We start from the raw sequence: 17,429 nt of genomic DNA on the forward strand, positions 1-17,429 counted from the left end.
TGCTCCAAGCCCACCATGTTGCTCTGGCTGCTTCCCTGCAGCCAGGGAAGAAGGAACACTGCTCTAGCCGGATGAGTGAGCGAGGGAGGGTGGGTGACAGAATGAAGGCCAGTGGTGGCAGCAAGAGCCTGAAAGAGGCGGCCAGGTCCGGCTTCTGCCTCCTGTCCTCCTATGGAGGACTGCCAAGAGGGGGCGGGACTCGTGGAGGACTCCGCCCCCTCTTGCGAGTCCTCCATGGGAGTTTCCCGGCATGGCCCAGCTGGAGCGGAGGCAGAAACCGGACCTGGCTGCCTCTTTCAGGCTCTTGCTGCCGCCACTGGCCTTCACTCTCTCACCCACCCTCCCTCGCTCACTGGAGCAGCGTTCCTTCTTCCCTAGCTGCAGGGAAGCAGCCAGAGCAACATGGCTGGCCCAGAGCAAGGGCCCAGCCGGCGCTGGTAGAGAAGGGTTCACTATCTCTCCAGGGCTTGCAAGGGGGAGAAGGGCCACATAACAATTAAAATGTGTAAATATACCCCTGTTTCCCCACAAAATAGCGAGTCAGCGAAAAGCGAACTGCGAAGTAGCAGGGGAGCACTGTATATGGATAGACTGCCATCTGGAAAAGGCTATAGTTGAGGATCCATCAATTTTGGTTCTTCTTAGTAGCCAAAACTAGAAGGAAGTTAGAGGAAAGAATCTCTGAATTTTTAAAGGTGCTTGCTTTGAATTAGCCCAATCTGTATTCTTTAGGCTACTCAAGAAGAAGGAGACAATACATATGTAAAAAATATAGAAAAGCCATAGTGGAGAATTACAGAATCATATATGTGAATATATGGCTTACACTAAACCAAATACATAAGTTATGAAACGTATTAAACTATAAAATTGTGTATGTAGAAAATGATACTTAAAAATGATTTGAAAAAATGATAAAAATAAAAATATCTGTAGCATGGAAAAAGGTAGATCCTTAAAAGAATTAACATGTTCCATAGAATGATCAACCAAGGAAGCACCTACTTTTCTGTTCTTAATGTTTCTAAGATGTTTCCCTGTAGAAATTTTCAGAACTCTGAATGTCCCCCATGTATAGTTTGTTAAAGGGACATCCAATATTGTAGATCACAAATGATATCCAAAGGGCCATAAGTTGTTTACCTGTGAAGTTATCTAAAACACACCAGTGATTGTGTTTGTTAAACATTGACTGTAGTTTTTTTAACTACTGTATTGTTTTATTTCAAAAGAAAAGCTAATTAGTCTCCAGGGTGCTTTTAAAACAGTAGATGCTGTAAAATATTTTACATTTAAACATATTCTTTCTTTTTTCATGGAAGTGTATACAGAGCAGTTTTATTGATCTTTAGCACACTGAGTTTTGTTCATGTGTAATAAGAATTAATGATTACTTGAGTATACTCCATCCAGAAGTTGAAAGAAAATCTCAGGAGCTCTTTAAAACAATCACTTGTCCTAAGGCTCAATGAGTACGCTATGTATACTTTTCAGATAAAGAGGACATAAATGTTATACTGTAGCATTAATAAAACACTGTAGGATATTCTGTGAGATGGAGATCAATTCGGATTGCTGCCAGTATACATTCTAGGCTAGGAAATATTTAATCCTTTATATGCTTGAAGAGGTCCTAAATTGACTCAAAGGAATCTTGTCAGAAAATGAATTTGGTTGTCAGAGGACATTGCTGCAACTTTTAGATATATGATATATTTCTCATGTGATGTAGTTGCCACTTCTGATAGCCATAGTATGTCATGAATTTGTTCATGGAGAAGAAGCTGTTTCACTGTGCTTCGGAGTTTCTAGTTACTTGAACAATAAAAAGGGAAATTCTGTGTACATTAGAATTTATATTCTGAATGGCAATATAGAGTTGCATCTCTTTTTACATTAGATATTAGCAAACTACATTCCTTTTAGGACATGGACAAAGGTATATTAATACAGGAATGGGAAATGTGAGACCCACTTTTGTGATATCAAAAGCCACTAGTAATCCCAAAATTAACGCCCCCTCCCCCCAATTTTAATCAAAAATTGGGAAGAGTAGTCGAAAGCTACCTACAAATGTGGCAGCTTAGGTCATCCATCCCAGACCCTCTCTCAAAAAACAGGTAACCATGGTGGCAGTAACTGATATGATATCACTTCCAGTGCACATGACTATACCAGTGTGGTCCGTTGAAGTGAGATATGAGTAGATAATAGTTTCTACTCTCTGCACGGCATAGACTGTGAACTTAGGATAAAGGGGTGGATTGCTCCAATATCTTGCTCTGGCAACTGTTTCTGGATACTACTTTCCCGCCATCTTTTTACTAGCTGTCTTGTAAAACAATGGGCTTCTCAGAATGATTATAATCTTAATTATTCTTAATCTGTGGTTTCTTTGAGATACAAACAGTCATATTTGTGCAGAGAAACAAAAATGCATCAAGATCATTAGTTTGGAAACTGTAGGGAAGCCCATTGATTTGTACCTCAAAATGCTAAACTAATTTAAAAACGGGGGGGGGGGATATATTATGTGATGTCGCTCTTTTTAAAAAAATGTAGTCATAAAAAGTGTAATGATGTGAAGATCAGGAAGAAATCCTGGAAAAACCCATGAAAAAAACCTGATTTCCCCCCAAGATCTTGGGGGTTTTTTTGTGGAAAATATTGAATTAAAAAATTAGGATCAATAAGAATGTTCATTATGCTTATAAAATAGATATTAGTTGGAGTATTTCCTTGCAGATCTTGTTTTGTGGATTTCAAAATGATATTGTTCTATATATTTGCATACATATTATAAAGTAAAGAATAATAATATTTAGCATTTGGATACTCAAGAAATGGACATTAGACATTATCAAATATCTGTTGACTGGATAGATTTGTGTCCTTCACTTTTTAAAGATCTTTTCCTGCTAAGTTCTTATGTTTTAATGTCTATTTGATAATGGATAGATTGGAAACTTCTTTCCAATGTACAGTATAGCTGTGACCCTTTGAGCAACTACATATGAGATGTCCTATATAGGCAGTCCCCTGGTTACGAACAAAATAGGTGCTATAGTTTTGTTAAGTTGAATTTGTATGTAAGTCACAGGTTCATTTTTAAGTGTTGCTACAGCTAGATATAGATATAGATATATGCATGCTTTGGGAATACAGTAGAGTCTCACTTATCCAACATAAACGGGCCGGCAGAATGTTGGATAAGCGAATATGTTGGATAATAAGGAGGCATTAAGGAAAAGCCTATTAAACATCAAATTAGGTCATGATTTTACAAATTAGGCACCAAAACATGTTATACAACAAATTTGACAGAAAAAGTAGTTCAATATGCAGTAATGCTATGTAGGAATTACTGTATTTACGAATTTAGCACCAAAATATCACGATATATTGAAAACATTGACTACAAAAATGTGTTGGATAATCCAGAACGTTGGATAAGCGAGTGTTGGATAAGTGAGACTCTACTGTAGTTAACACCCTTGTAGTGTTTGGTTTGCCCCTGTTCAGAATATTTCACATCACTTTCTATCCCTGTAATAATTGAATTTTGAAAAATTTGGATTGTTGTGGAAACAAGGATTGCTGATGAAGCTTCAGTGGAGACACCTTTCTTCCATGATAAGTCTTTCAGGAGTGATTTTCCCTTCCTTGAGGTAGATTTCTCTCACCTCCTGTTGTTTCATCCCCGCTCTTAACTAGGAGTCATTTGTAAGTTGGATGTTTGTAACTCAGGGACTGCCTGTATATGTGTATATACATTGAATTTTTTAAAACAAAAAATTGACCCCAACAAACTGGATAGACTTGTACACGGGTCACTGTAAGTACTCGGTCGATTACAATGTTGCTTCTAGCCTTTTGGGATGCCTGTGCACAGTAACATCACTAGAGGACTCTGGAGTGGGTGATACTGAAATGATTGCCACTGCTGCAACTTCCAAAATTCTTCAAGCTGTAATGGATACATGATGTCATCCCTCCATGGACCTCCTCGTATACAATCCTTGCTCTGCATCTTCTCTTCTGGCCTGTCCAGAGTAGGAAAAGTGCAGTTTCATTCCCCTTTCCAGGCTGCTTAAATCTCACCCATTGCTACTGCTGCTGTGGTACCTGCCCCTTTCCCAAGTAGAGATATCCTGTGCTTGCGCTCATGGTCTGCCTTTTTCTCTGACTGTGGTGGAGAAGGAGTCTCCAGTATACATATGTGTGTGTGTGTGTGTGTGTGTGTGTGGGAGAGAAAGAGTAAGTACATGTGTGTAGACAGAAGCTTCTGTGGGAAAATGGAAAAGGTAGTGTTGGGAGATACATAGGATTTTCCTGTTTGACTGTCCTGCCCCCCTAAGGCTACGCCAGGGCCTTCCGCACTGAATTAGCCTTAACTTTTCCACTGGTCATATTAACATACATAATTTTGGCCCCAAAACTTGCCCTCGACTTATACTCCAGTATATACACTAGGTAATTCTTTCACAGATTCAAAGACAAAATACTAGTATCTGGAGATGGATACATTTCCTGATTCATGAGACTAATGTCCTAAAAACCTCTGATCAAAAACTTTCAGCAATAAAGCAGGATTTGATGTGATGTTTCCAGTAAATCTTTGAAGTGACCCAAATTTTATTTGGCGCAGTTTCTAGCATCAGATATCAAATGTTCATGTGTATGCTTGGATATACGAATTTCTTCTTTTTCTCAAGTTATTCTTGTATCTCTGCAGACGGAGTACTTGATCTGTCCACTAAGAAAAGTCCTTGTGCAGGCAGCACATCCTTGAGCCTTTCACCTGGCTGCTCCACTGCTCCTGGGAATGGGTAAGGGAAATTATTGGTCTTTTTGTTAACATTTCATGGTTGGTGGTGGTGTAAATGAGTTTTAAATCTTCCTCACAACTTCAACAAATAAAATTTTAACCTTTCAGAGTATAATTATTTCTTATACAAAATACTTCCCAGTTTCTAAAAATAACCTCAAATGTAAAAAAAAAAAGGAATATGAAGTCATAATTGATTTGGTCATGTCACTTCTATATTTAAGAGTATCCGAATTTTATCTTTTCACTTTTAAAATATGCATCTATCTCAGATACTTGACAATGCATACTCAATGACTCTGGAAGCATGTGGCTAATGGCCTATCAACAAACAGCTGTGTGAACCAGCACTTCCATTTGAAATCTCTATATATGGCTAGTCCTGTTTGTAAGCTTACGGTATCTTGAAAAGGCTATTGCAGATGCAATTGCTGTAGTTTCTATGTATAAACTTTATGTGGAGTGCCAGTTCATACTATCAGTGCCTGAACATTATCTTTCCTGGCAAGGCTAACATCAGATTTTAGGGGTTCTTTGGGCATGGGGCTCCTAATGAGATTTTGATATCTTTCCTGATTTGCTTATACTGCTAAACAACCCTGGACAAATTTTCCTAGGTGTCAGTGACCAATCAGTGGGGACAAGCACCAAAACTCGCCCTCAGTTTTCATTTGTGCTCATCACTTGTTAGGTGACATTTCTGCAAATGCAGTGTACAACCCATCGTCACTTCAGAGTTGTTAAGGGGCAATTTCACACAGTGATCATCCACGGTGGATGAGAGCACTGTTGAAAAGCAGGGGCTATCAGGGTTGGGAGATGTCTTTTTGAACCTATGAGCCGTCAGTAACTGACAGCACAGGCCCTGTCTACTGGGTTGAGATGCTTTGGCAATTCTGTGACACTCCATGACATTAAGATGAGGATGGTCTAGATCAAACCACATAATGTTTCAGCTAGTAATCAGAGTACTTAGACAAAGACACCAAAGCAAGCAAGGTAAACTGATGAAAGTGTATTAGGAGTGTATTAGGGGTGGAATTTGAGTCCAGTGCTGTCATTTCACTAATTTGCTAAATAGAATAACCTACCGTAATGTGTTTTCAAGATGAACTCTTGAATAGTTTCTAAGAGTATACTAATATAAAGTTTACTGAAGGAAGATTTATTTTGCTGAAAGATTTATAGTTCTACCAATCTTCTGTGTGCTAGTAGTAGTAGGCAATCTAGAAATAAAATGAATTTGGAGTGGCAATGTAAGAGGCATAAGACAATATTGTCAAAGGTATTTTTTACTGAAGTTTCCTAAGATTTTGAATTTGGATTTATAATTTTATCATTTTTAAATTGTTGAACGTTTACTTAAAACAGCTACTGTTGCCAGTTGCTGAGATTAATGTAAAGAAAATAATTTTTGTTCATCACTATTTGGATTCTTTACTTAACTCTATAATTTGAACTTTTTAAAACTTGGGAACTTTCCTGTGAAGGGAAAAATATGGTGCTATACCTTGAAGGAACTGGGGTTGGCGACGGTCGACAGGAAGCTCTGGTGTGGGCTGGTCCATGAGGTCACTAAGAGTCGGAAGCGACTGAGCGAATAAACAACAGCATACTTTTTTCTTCTCAGAATATTCTAACAAGTTCTTTAAACTTGTGTCAAAATATGTTCCTCTATGAATAGCTGAAAGCCATCATCAAGAAATCAGCATGTTTACTGAGTTTTAAAATAAATAAGATGAGATTAAGAGATGTGGAATGGTACCATGTATCCACTTTGTACTTGCAAGCTTAATGCCAGTAAATGATTGCCCTCTGTCAGCCAAGGTGCCGGTTAATCTAATTATATCTTATAGACAGCAAAAATATTCACTGCATGTTTTGTTAAAAATCTTGTCTTCCTCCTGATGCTGTGGTAGGTTTTCTTTAAAATCAATGTACATTTCTTATCAAACTGAGGAGTTTCATGTTTTGAGTTAAAATAGGAATTAAAAATTAGATTAGGCCCTGATATGTTTAATCAATCAACACAATAAATATTTGTTCTCATCCCAAAAAAAAAAGATCATTTTTCCTACTTTGGCATGTAGAAAACAAAACTGAACAGATAATTCAATTGCTTATAGTAATTATTTTAAAAGATGCCTAGATTTGTGTGGCATTCTTATTTGAGAATTATTTTTCTGTGCTAGTGTTTAATGCAAAATAACTAAAACACTGTTGTGTGTAGTACTTTTTATGCTGAATAGCCACCTGCGTATATAGGTGAATCCATACCCTCCAAAGATTTTATCATTTTGTAAAAAGTGTGGGTGACTGAGGTGTGTGCGTGTGTGAGAAATGTACTGCATTTTGTCACTTGGCTTACTCTTTTATTACTGTACTTGTTTAGTGGTAACGTCACACTAGTAATACAGTCGTGAATAAACTCTGGCAAATGATTATTCCTTTCTAATCTATAATTAAGATACTGTTTTCAGACACTTGCGCGAAGCCTTTTCTGCTCCACGATTTTGTGAACCCAACCAAAGACCAGCTGACAGGTTTCATTTTTCTTTGCCCAAAAAGCTTCTCTTTGATTTTGAACAAGTTTTAAAAAAACTGACTGCTGAAACTTTAAAAAAATTAAAAACCACAAAAGTGATGTTACCCAAGCAAGGCCTGCTAATAAAGGAGTGGCCCCCTCACCCATTCCTCCCTACCTGTGCAAGTCCTGCTCACATCAGTTTCCTTCCATCCAATTAGGCGACCTGGGAGACCCAGCCAGCACCATGGAGAGGGACTTCGGAGTGGTGATGGGGTGCCTCCGAGAAGCTGGCAGGATGGAACAAGGGAAGGGTCTGGCCACTCCACATCTCTCAAAGTTCCCTTGGCTCGATCGCTGCAGATAAGCGAAGAACTGCTGAGCAGAAACCAGCATGCTACTCCTGCCAGCCACGGGCCGTCTGGGTTGCAGAATCACGGACAGCACATGATACTATCCAGGGAGGCTTCTTGGGCAAAACCACACTATGAATTTAACTTGACCAGAATGAAATTCAGGGGAAACGGTGCACTCAGCAACATCAGTGACCTTCCTTTTCTTACAGAAAACTCAGCCTTTCAAAAAATGGCACTTCAAACTAAACAGGATGGGAAAAAAGACATGAGCCATTCCACTCCTGTGGATTTAAAAATACCACAAGTTCGAGGCATGGACCTTTCATGGGAGTCCCGATCTGGCGACCAGTATAGCTATAGCTCTTTGGTGATGGGTTCACAAACGGAGAGCGCGCTTAGTAAAAAGTTAAGGGCTATCCTTCCGAAACAAAACAGGAGGAGCTTGCTGGATCCCGGACCAGATTCCTGGGGCTCAGATGCTGAGCAATCTACCTCTGGACAGCCATATCCCACCTCTGATCAAGAGGGAGATCCTGGCTCTAAGCAACCTCGGAAGAAAAGAGGCAGATACAGACAGTACAACACTGAGATATTGGAGGAAGCAATTTCTGTGGTGATGAATGGGAAAATGAGCGTCTCCAAAGCTCAGAGTATTTATGGGATTCCCCATAGCACCCTGGAGTATAAAGTGAAAGAGAGGCTGGGCACTTTGAAAAACCCTCCAAAGAAAAAAATGAAATTAATGCGCTCGGAGGGACAGGATGTCTCTGTAAAGCTTGAGATAGATCCCCAGGGAGAGGCAGCACACAGTGCGAATGAGTCAAAGGATGATTAGGGATGTTGTTAGAGTGCCAATTACATAACAAACTGGGTGAGCACTATGGCATTGTCAACTCCCGCTGCAAGTACCCAGTTTCTCTGTGGTTACTGGGTACAAGATATGCTCCTTTGCAGTTCAGCATAACTTTTATGAACAGAGGGGAAAGGGTGCTCTGAATGTTGCATATTTGTAAATTTTATGGCCCGAAATGGCTTAGAGCCCTTTTTGTGTTCTGTTTTTGTTTTTGTTGTTTGGCCTTTTGCATGTTTCTCTAATATTCTATAGAGAATTGAGTTACCTCACAAAGAATGCAGACATGGAAGTGGACTACTTGCCTCTTGAGCCTGCATGGACTTTCAGTTCTTTTATTGGGTTTTCTTTTTTCATATGGCCTTTTAAAAATCACTTTCTCTAGTGTCTCTAGTCTCTAGCTGAAGTCAAAAACTGGATCATTGCTTTATAATTTGATTTTCACAATATTTCCTTCGTGGGTCCATTTGGTTCAAAAGAAAATTCAAACTTTTTAAGAATGACTGGTCATTTTGTATTCAGAGATTGATGGTTGGATTCCTAGTCAGTTGGGTCGAATTGGAGCAATTTTGTTTCAAATTTCAACTCCTTTACCATTTGCAGTCTGCTTAGTGCTCACCCGGCGGGGCGGGTGGGAATGGGATGGGAAATGGGATAGGGAACTTTATATACACTACCTTCAGAATGCTATGGTTAATTTCTTTGGAACACTACCTTCACTGTAATTTTGTTTGCTCTTTTTAAAGGTGAGCGTTGGACTCACCTGATTGAGGATGTAGCCTTATCTCAACAAACTCCTTGTATTCAGGAGCATCAGGGTACGCTGAGTTATATACTAGGGTATTCCTCTTTATTAAAAAATATGGCTCTTTTGTCCTACATGCTTTTAACAGATAAAGTTCTCGATTTGCTGAACTTGTATGTTTCCAGCAAACAATTTAAATTTTTTAAAAAAACCTCTTCTGGAGGCCAGGAATACATACAACAGCTTACTATATAACCTTGATTTTAAAATACCCTCATTAAACCCACGAATCGCTAAACTTTACAACCTCAATACTCTGCCTAAATAGTCATGTAAATGAAGGATCTATGTTAATGTTCAGGGAAGAAATTTTTACAAATCTTAATAAAACCCATGATCAGATCATTCTGGTCTGGCTTAGGCTAGGCATAACGCTGTCAGGGTTGAACACCCAGTGGGTGTTTCCTTTTTAAATACTAAAGTTGCCAGTAGCAGGAGATGTTCTTGCCTATTCTGATTTATTTTTTCTTTTATCCACTGTTGATTGAATAGTGGACTAGCACACATTCATATAAGCAGATCACCTCTATCACTCCTAAATCCTTTTCAGTTATGGAAGCATCTGATCATTCTTATATTTCAAGCTTTAAATATAGCTCTGGATTTGCAGCTCCACTGAATCACACTGGTTCTTCAGGTAGACAGACAATTAATCTTAGCTGTGCAAAAGACTGATAGGACTCCACTCTCCTGCTTTGCACAACCAAATGAGGCAATGGAATTTTTATGTTAGATATCATTAAGCACTGTTCTTATTTTGGTATCTTGTGTTAATGACTGAACATGGATGCTAAGATTCATAGGAAGAAGGCCTGGATAGCCCCAGGGCTGCTGCTTAAATTTGGGGGCAAGTAATTGAGTTGGCCTTCTTGACTGATTGGTTGATACACGGTGGGTTGCTGGGAAGCAAAGGTTAGGCACACCATTGCTGTCATGTTAAATATGCACTTCTCATTCTTGAGAGAGACTGGGCTTTTAGCCTATATGTACTTTGTACTACTGTTCTTAGACCTTTTTGTTTTGTTTTGTTTTGGTAGTTTAAGTATTTCCATACTCAAAAAGCAGAGTTCCGTTAGCTATCTAGTTGTCATCTCAGTTCAGAAACCTGTTTGAAGTTACATAGTGATGTAGAAACTCTGCAATATAATCCAGTTTCACTGGAAATTGCAATAAAATGCACTCTTTTAAATTTGTGGTTTCATCTGCTATCGAAAGTGTGGAAGAAGGTTTGCTGCAAGCTAGAAGTGTAACACTTGCATTGAATTTTACTTTCTGAGGTTTAACCTTTTGTGGCTATTTTTATTTAAGTGATGTATGAGTTGAGTTCTATAAAAACCTTGTCATAGTGTATGTGATGTGCTCATTTTACTTACCTAAATATTTTTTTGTGTTTATCATTAAGTGGATGACAATCGTGCAGCAAAAAATGGTGTGCCTACCCTTTAATGCTGCAGTTTAAAAAGAGAACTAATTGTATGTCATTTCAAACCATAGGTTGAGAACTGTAAATAGATAGTGATAGTTGCATACTCTTACTTCTTTGGTTAGAAAATGAATTAAACAACCAAACACTTAATTTTCTCAGATTAAAGTCCTGGGACCTGACGATTGTAAGATTCCTGTCTGCAGAGCTTTGTAATATAACACTTAGTATCTGTGATCTCTTCCTATTCAGGTATAAAAAAAATCCCACAAGCTTTGGAACAACCATATTTCCTCAAACAGTCTCTGCTTAAAAGAAAGAAAGAAAGAAAGGAAGGAAGGAAGGAAAACGTAGGTTATTTTTAAAGCACTAATTGCATTACTTTGGTAATTGCAATATAAAATAGCCATTATTGTTTTGTGAAGCATGGATAAAATTAGCTAGTTGTCCCTTTTTAAAATTTCAAAAGCCTCTCAAAAATAAACAAAAAGCTGCTGAATATTCAAAAGATATAAATATATCTATATTTTATCGTAGGTTTTGTAAACTTAGTCTGTAATATTCAGGTGCACCTTTTTAATGTTAAACATTTCTTTTAAGATTTCATCTCACCTATTTTTTTCAAGATGGCTCATCCTGTGGCTGTATCTCACTCTAAATCCCTAAGTGAACTACTGAAGTCAGACTGCTGTGACAGGCGCCTTTGGTGTAGCTTTGAGTAGTGTTTGGGAGCATTTCACCTGTAGAAGAAATGGATTCAGTGTTTATCCATTAGCATGTTTCATTTTCTGCTGACCAGAAGTTTGCATGGCCAAAATCCCCAACTGACCATAGTTTGATGTGGGAAGATGTGGTTTGCTGCTGTCTTTGTAAGAGAAGCCTTGTTTTCTCCTGTTTCCAGTAAATGGATGCTCATGTAAACCCGTGCAAAGGATAGGATTTAGGCCTTGTTTTCCCTGCTGTTTTTAAGGGCATGTTAAGGGAATATAGCCAAGTGCAGTGCTTCAGAGATGGTGTCATCCATAGGAAGAACACCTGGGCATTTTGATCAGTTCTATCAGATCTTGGAACAGAGTTTGATAGAATTGTGGCATTATTTGTTGGGGGTGTTTACATTTGGATGATAGAAAGAAATGATTAAAATATGTGACAGCCTTGGCTTCTACAGACCAGTTATCATAAAGGATTGATTCTCCCTCTACTCACAGCCCAAAAGACTAATGTGAAGAGTGTATTTGTGTAACGTTTAAAATCAAATTCACTATCGTACTGGAATATAGATGTTGCTTGGTAACCTTTTGCTGCAGCAGGTTATACAGATGAGTAAGGCTTAGTGTTGTAGGGGTACAAGTGTGCAGTTATTTATTGTACAGTTCTGTGGAGCGAGCCCAGTGTGTAGAAGATGTATCAGTTTTTTTTTACTTGGGTCTGTAAAATATAAAAGTTCTTTCCTGAGAATTCTGGAGATCTGATGAACTATTACCTCTTTGCCAGCCATTCTAGAACCTCAGTTCCAAAGCCCTGGGCCTTTTCCTTTTCACTACAGCTGTCAAGAATAGAAGTTGTAGGGTTTGGGCTCTTGGCCTTAATTTATTATAAAATCCCCCTTCCCCCAAGCTCTTAAGGATTGAAATATAGTTTCCCCAGGAGCACTTAAGATCCTATACTTGTAATCAGCCCAGTGGAACAAGAATTATGTCCTTTCATCTGGCTGGTACCAGAACTAATCCATACCTCCTGCTGCTCTGCCTCCAAGAGAGGTTTAGTCTAAATATTTTCTTAAAACCTTTTCTAGTGCAAATTTGGAATCATTTTCAATAAACCTTTGAAGAATGTGTTGTACCTTTTAAACATGATAGCAGTACAGATTTGCTTTGTTTCCCTTGGCATATCCAAAGCTTCTTGGCAAATATGAGGCAGTTTGAGAAAGGCATGATCTCAACTGGACCCAGTGTTTGCTCAGAAACTGTCAGGAGTCATTAATGCTGCGTTTAATATGTTTTTTTTTCCTATGGAAGGAGCCTATACATATTGGCTGCTATGATGATCCTATTGACATCAAGTGGCATGATCTGCTGTTTCTCAGTAAGCCACTTAACTGTTTGGGTGGAGAAAAAAATCCTTCATTTTGTAACACATTTGTTGATAGGCAACAGCCCCCCCCCCCCAATGTATAATGGATTTAAGATAAGTTTCAGCTTAAAAGTATGTGAGTGTATTAGAGGCGAATAAGGCATGGTACATGAGTGGGTGGGAGAAGCATACTTGGCAATCTCCTTTTTTTATCCAGAATTGCTAGAATTCTGAAATGAAAATTAAAAAATTCAGCCCCTTCCGTCTAAAGGGGGGGGGGGGGGTGTTCAGCTGCTAGCTAAGACTGCCTAAAGGTCTTACAAAATCTTCAAAAGCATTTCTCAAAAGCATATGTATTCATGTATTTTCAGGCAAACAAAGGAGATTTTTCCTGCTCTGCCCTTAGTCTAATATGCATTCGAATCTTTTTTTCCTCACTTGCAATTTCAAAAATGAAACTGTAATTTTTATTTCCAAAAAATATATCTCCCCTCATCTTAATTTACCTGCTGTCTGCTAATTACACTTCCTATAGCCAGTTTAGGCCACATCATTGTCCAACTGCTTTCAAACATATATTTAAAACCCAGAAGACTGTTCATATATATTTTTGTAGTGGAAACAGATTTCCCTATAATCTTCAGGCATTGTTTGAGTTTACAGTAAAGTTATTTATTTAATTGTGTTTTGGTTCTTTAGGATCACTTTGCAGTTTTATCTGCTTAATGAAACAAAACAGCAGAGTTTGACTGGTGAACAATATGACACATTAATTTGGAATAGTATGCAGCATTAGCAGACTAAATGATAAAGCTCATACGGCTCATGGCAGTTTAAGAATATGAACAGAAATTGCCCCAGAGCTGGGAATACTAGTATATTAAAAGCTTGCTTTTAGTTCATATCTCCCATCAGCAACTTGTTCTTTCAAAATACTAAAAAGTAGATAATGCAGTGAGAAATATTGTGGTCTTTTGCATAATGGACTGGATGGACAAAGCAGAGAGAAGGAGAATGGAATGGAATTCAGCCAGATCTGATCTTCTGGGCATAGAGGGGCACAAAGAATGGAGGTGGAAGTTGTCTAGCTGTGCAGCTTTGAAGCTCATAATTTTGTCCATCCCCTTGATAAATTATTACATAATATCTAGTCATGAATTGAAAATTGGTAACATGAGCAAGATTCCTGCAGATGTATGGAACTATGCACATATAGATTAATTGGAAATTTCAAGTATTCTAACTTATCAACTTTGATTCCACAAAAGAAAAATCTCTTATCCATTATAGCATCTTTTCTTGAAAGACAGTTAAATTTGATTTGGACAAGACTGTGTATCAGTAACGTTCCATCATGAAAATGTTGGGAAGGTGTTCTGAAAATATTCATTCCTGATATAATTTTTGAGAAAGTTTGTGATCACAAAATGTATTTTTATTATTTTATGCATCTTTCAATCCTCTTCTACTAGCTTATAAAAATCTAATTTAAGTATTTCCTCTTCCACTCTAAAACTTTTGACATGCCATCTCAGCCTCTAATGTACCTTACATTTGGTGCTACACTCATCTGACTCTTACAGACTTGATAAAAAAAGTTCATTAAAGTGCTTGTCTGACCTATTTTTTAACTTTAAAAAAAGAAAAGGAACCTTCCAGCACTTTTACTGTTACAATTTTAATCACAATTTATCTGGTCTTCAGAGTCTGGGGTACTGTAACATTTTAGTCCACAAATGATTGATTGCTTTCAGGTCAGACAATTTCTGTGGATGGTAAGCTTTTCAGTTTATCATAGAGAGTAAATAAATCAGTTTTATAATGTTCACGCAGCTTCTGGGCGAACATACCTAATATTTTCAGTAAATATTTCAGCAAACATTTCAGGGCTTTAAGATTTGGGATCCCAGTTGGGGGGAGGCTAGGTGAAGTTTCCCAGATGAAGAATAGTTTTAGATCATTGTGTAGTGCTCAGTTTTAAAGTATATCACTAGGGAAATGGGTAGGGATTCTCTCTCTCCCTTTTGTCTTCAGGGAATGAGCAGTATTTAGAATCTTTGGCTGAAATTCAAGCCTTTTTACCATGTAAATTTTAATATAAATTCACTGACATGCTTTTTACATCAGAGGACTGAAAATGGATCTTAATGTTTAAGTTGTTGAATGGTATATTTCTTAAATGAAGGGGGAAATTTAAAAGAACTAACTAGATTAGCATACCAGCATTAGTGATCTTAAGGGATTTTAGTATGTAATAGGAAAGTCTTTGATTAAAAATCTAATCTTGAATTGCTAGTCTGTAACTAGGTGCATATTATGTTAGCAGGTGAAACTTCTTTACTTGTTGAAAAGAGGGTACGTGGCGGCTGTCATATGCCCTAGCATCAGAAAAACAGATTACAGACTGCAGCCTCTCTTGAGTCCCATTTGGTGGTTATATCCATGGGATTTTTGCTTATAGCAGCTTACTGCTGCTTAAACATGTATAAATATGTTTGAGTGTTTGCTCATAACTCTTTCTAACCTCCACTTGTTAAATTGTCAAATGTTGGTATTTTATCAGTCCGCAGTGTAAGTTATAAACTAATGTGCTTAGGATTCCAGCTTGTACACACACTGTTTGAAAACCCTCAGGGACAGTTTACACACTACCCTCACTCAATTCAGGTACTTGTACACTATTCTTAAACCTAGCAGTGACTTGTATTTTATTTTTGTTTTTCTTTTGATGTGCTGTTAGCACATCCTTGATGAATGTCAATTTAAACTCAGTTCAGGTATCCAGGTATAACTCAGCCAAACGGATTTTAAAGCTGCATATTACTCTCCAGCACGCAGTGCCTCAGACACGTAGTGGCATTCTGTATATTCAGTTATTACTACTGAGCAAGATCGCATGGGGGTTCCTGATAATTATGTATTGTAAGAAATTTCTATATATAGTATGTGTATTATGTTATATACATATATATTATATATGTAATCTTAAAGGTATATATTTAAAAATGCCACTACCAAGCCAGCACAGCTATTGTCAAATACATTCCTGGCTGTCTCTGTCAATGCAACAGAGGCAGCTTCTCAGTGTGGCTGTGGTTTCTTCTTCATCCCAGGTACTTCTAAACTTGAGCACTGGCCCTTGGGTGTCTGACCTCTACATTCTAGTTATGCAATGTCTCTAGGAATTCTGTGCACTGGCCACTGTGATGGAAGCCAATGGGCCAGACAGGCTTCAGTTTATTAGTAACCCTTCTGCCAAAGCTGGTATTTTATGGCAAGAGTGTAAACTTATCAAATAATCAGCAGCACATACATTATGGGTGCAGATGGACACTCCCATATTGTGACCTTTTTCAGGTGTCTCACCTCTTCTGCCACTAATTTGTGAATGTGATGGCATTTTACACCTGTCCTCATGGGTCCACTTGCTGCACACAAAATAATATGTGTGTAACACATTAAAATAAAGCCTGCTGCTTGCGCTGGCATTAATTTCACTGTAACTTTGTGTCAGCCATGACTGCTTTATTATTTGATGCTTTACACCTTAGAAAGTTCTATTTATATGAAGTATGGAAAATGGCATTTTTCACAGACCTCTAAAAGTACAAGTGTCATGGGAAAATAAACCAGGAACCCCCTTTTTAATCTATGGACCTCATTTCAATATACTGTTTACAGTTTGACGGAATTGTATAATTTAATATTTCTCTTGTACTGTAGTTTGTATTTATTTACAGATTTTTTTTGTACTGTGTGATTTGAACTTTTTTGTTCCTTGCTATGATCAACATTTTATGTAGTAGAGCACTTATGATCACAAATTAAGGTTTTGGTTTGATTGCACTACATTTAATTTTTAATGCAGTTCTGATTTTTTGACTGGACTTAATAAGCTGTGTCTTAATGTATGTGATAAGTACTTATAAATTTTTAATTCACGTGGTCCACTTTTTTTTTCTTTTCTTTTTTGCATTGTATGTCAAAAGCGCTGATTCTCTCGTTGTGCATGTGTAAGGGTTTAACAGCCCTGTTGTATTCTTTGGCCATGTCATTTTGGAAACACATTCCCGACTGTAACGTGTATGGTAGTTTTCACTGGATGCTAGACTTTTCAGAACCACTATTCTTCTAATAAATTTTGTTGTGAAAACTTGAATGGTTCAAAGCACTGGTTTCTAAAGTGTCTTTTTAAAATAAAATAACTGTGCTAACATATACATATTAGTTCAATAAAATATGGGATGATTTGTTATATAGTCAACCCTCCACATTCCTTAGGTTAGGGGCTCAGGACCCCTACAAAAGTGGAAAAACTGTTACTTTTTGTTGTTCCTCAGGATACAATGAATCCCAGGCCTCACTATATGAGGTCATGTTCAGAAAAAAGTATTACTACTCAAAAATGATGGATTAAGTTGTGTTGATATAGGTTGGGCATCCCTTATCTGGAATTCCAAAATGCAAAATCTGAAATTGTCCACCTTTCATTTTTGATGGTTCAACTTCGTTTCATGCACAAAAATATTTAGAATAGTGTGTATAAAATTACCTTCAAATGATACAAGTA

The 17,429-nt window shown here is 37.7% G+C and overlaps 1 protein-coding gene across 1 annotated transcript in view; it reads left to right on the forward strand.

The window, feature by feature from the left end:
* The window catches only part of lcor (ligand dependent nuclear receptor corepressor), a 54,896-nt gene extending 37,878 nt beyond the window's left edge, over positions 1–17,018 (forward strand). Inside the window, exons 6-7 of the mRNA XM_062976347.1 lie at positions 4,736–4,829; positions 7,574–17,018. Of these exons, the coding sequence (XP_062832417.1) occupies positions 4,736–4,829; positions 7,574–8,543 (1,064 nt within the window). The 3' untranslated portion in view covers positions 8,544–17,018. The remainder of the gene's footprint in view (positions 1–4,735; positions 4,830–7,573) is intronic.
* The last annotated feature ends 411 nt before the right edge of the window (positions 17,019–17,429 follow it).

This window comes from Anolis carolinensis, chromosome 3 (genome assembly GCF_035594765.1).
Source record: "Anolis carolinensis isolate JA03-04 chromosome 3, rAnoCar3.1.pri, whole genome shotgun sequence".
NCBI lineage: Eukaryota > Metazoa > Chordata > Lepidosauria > Squamata > Dactyloidae > Anolis > Anolis carolinensis.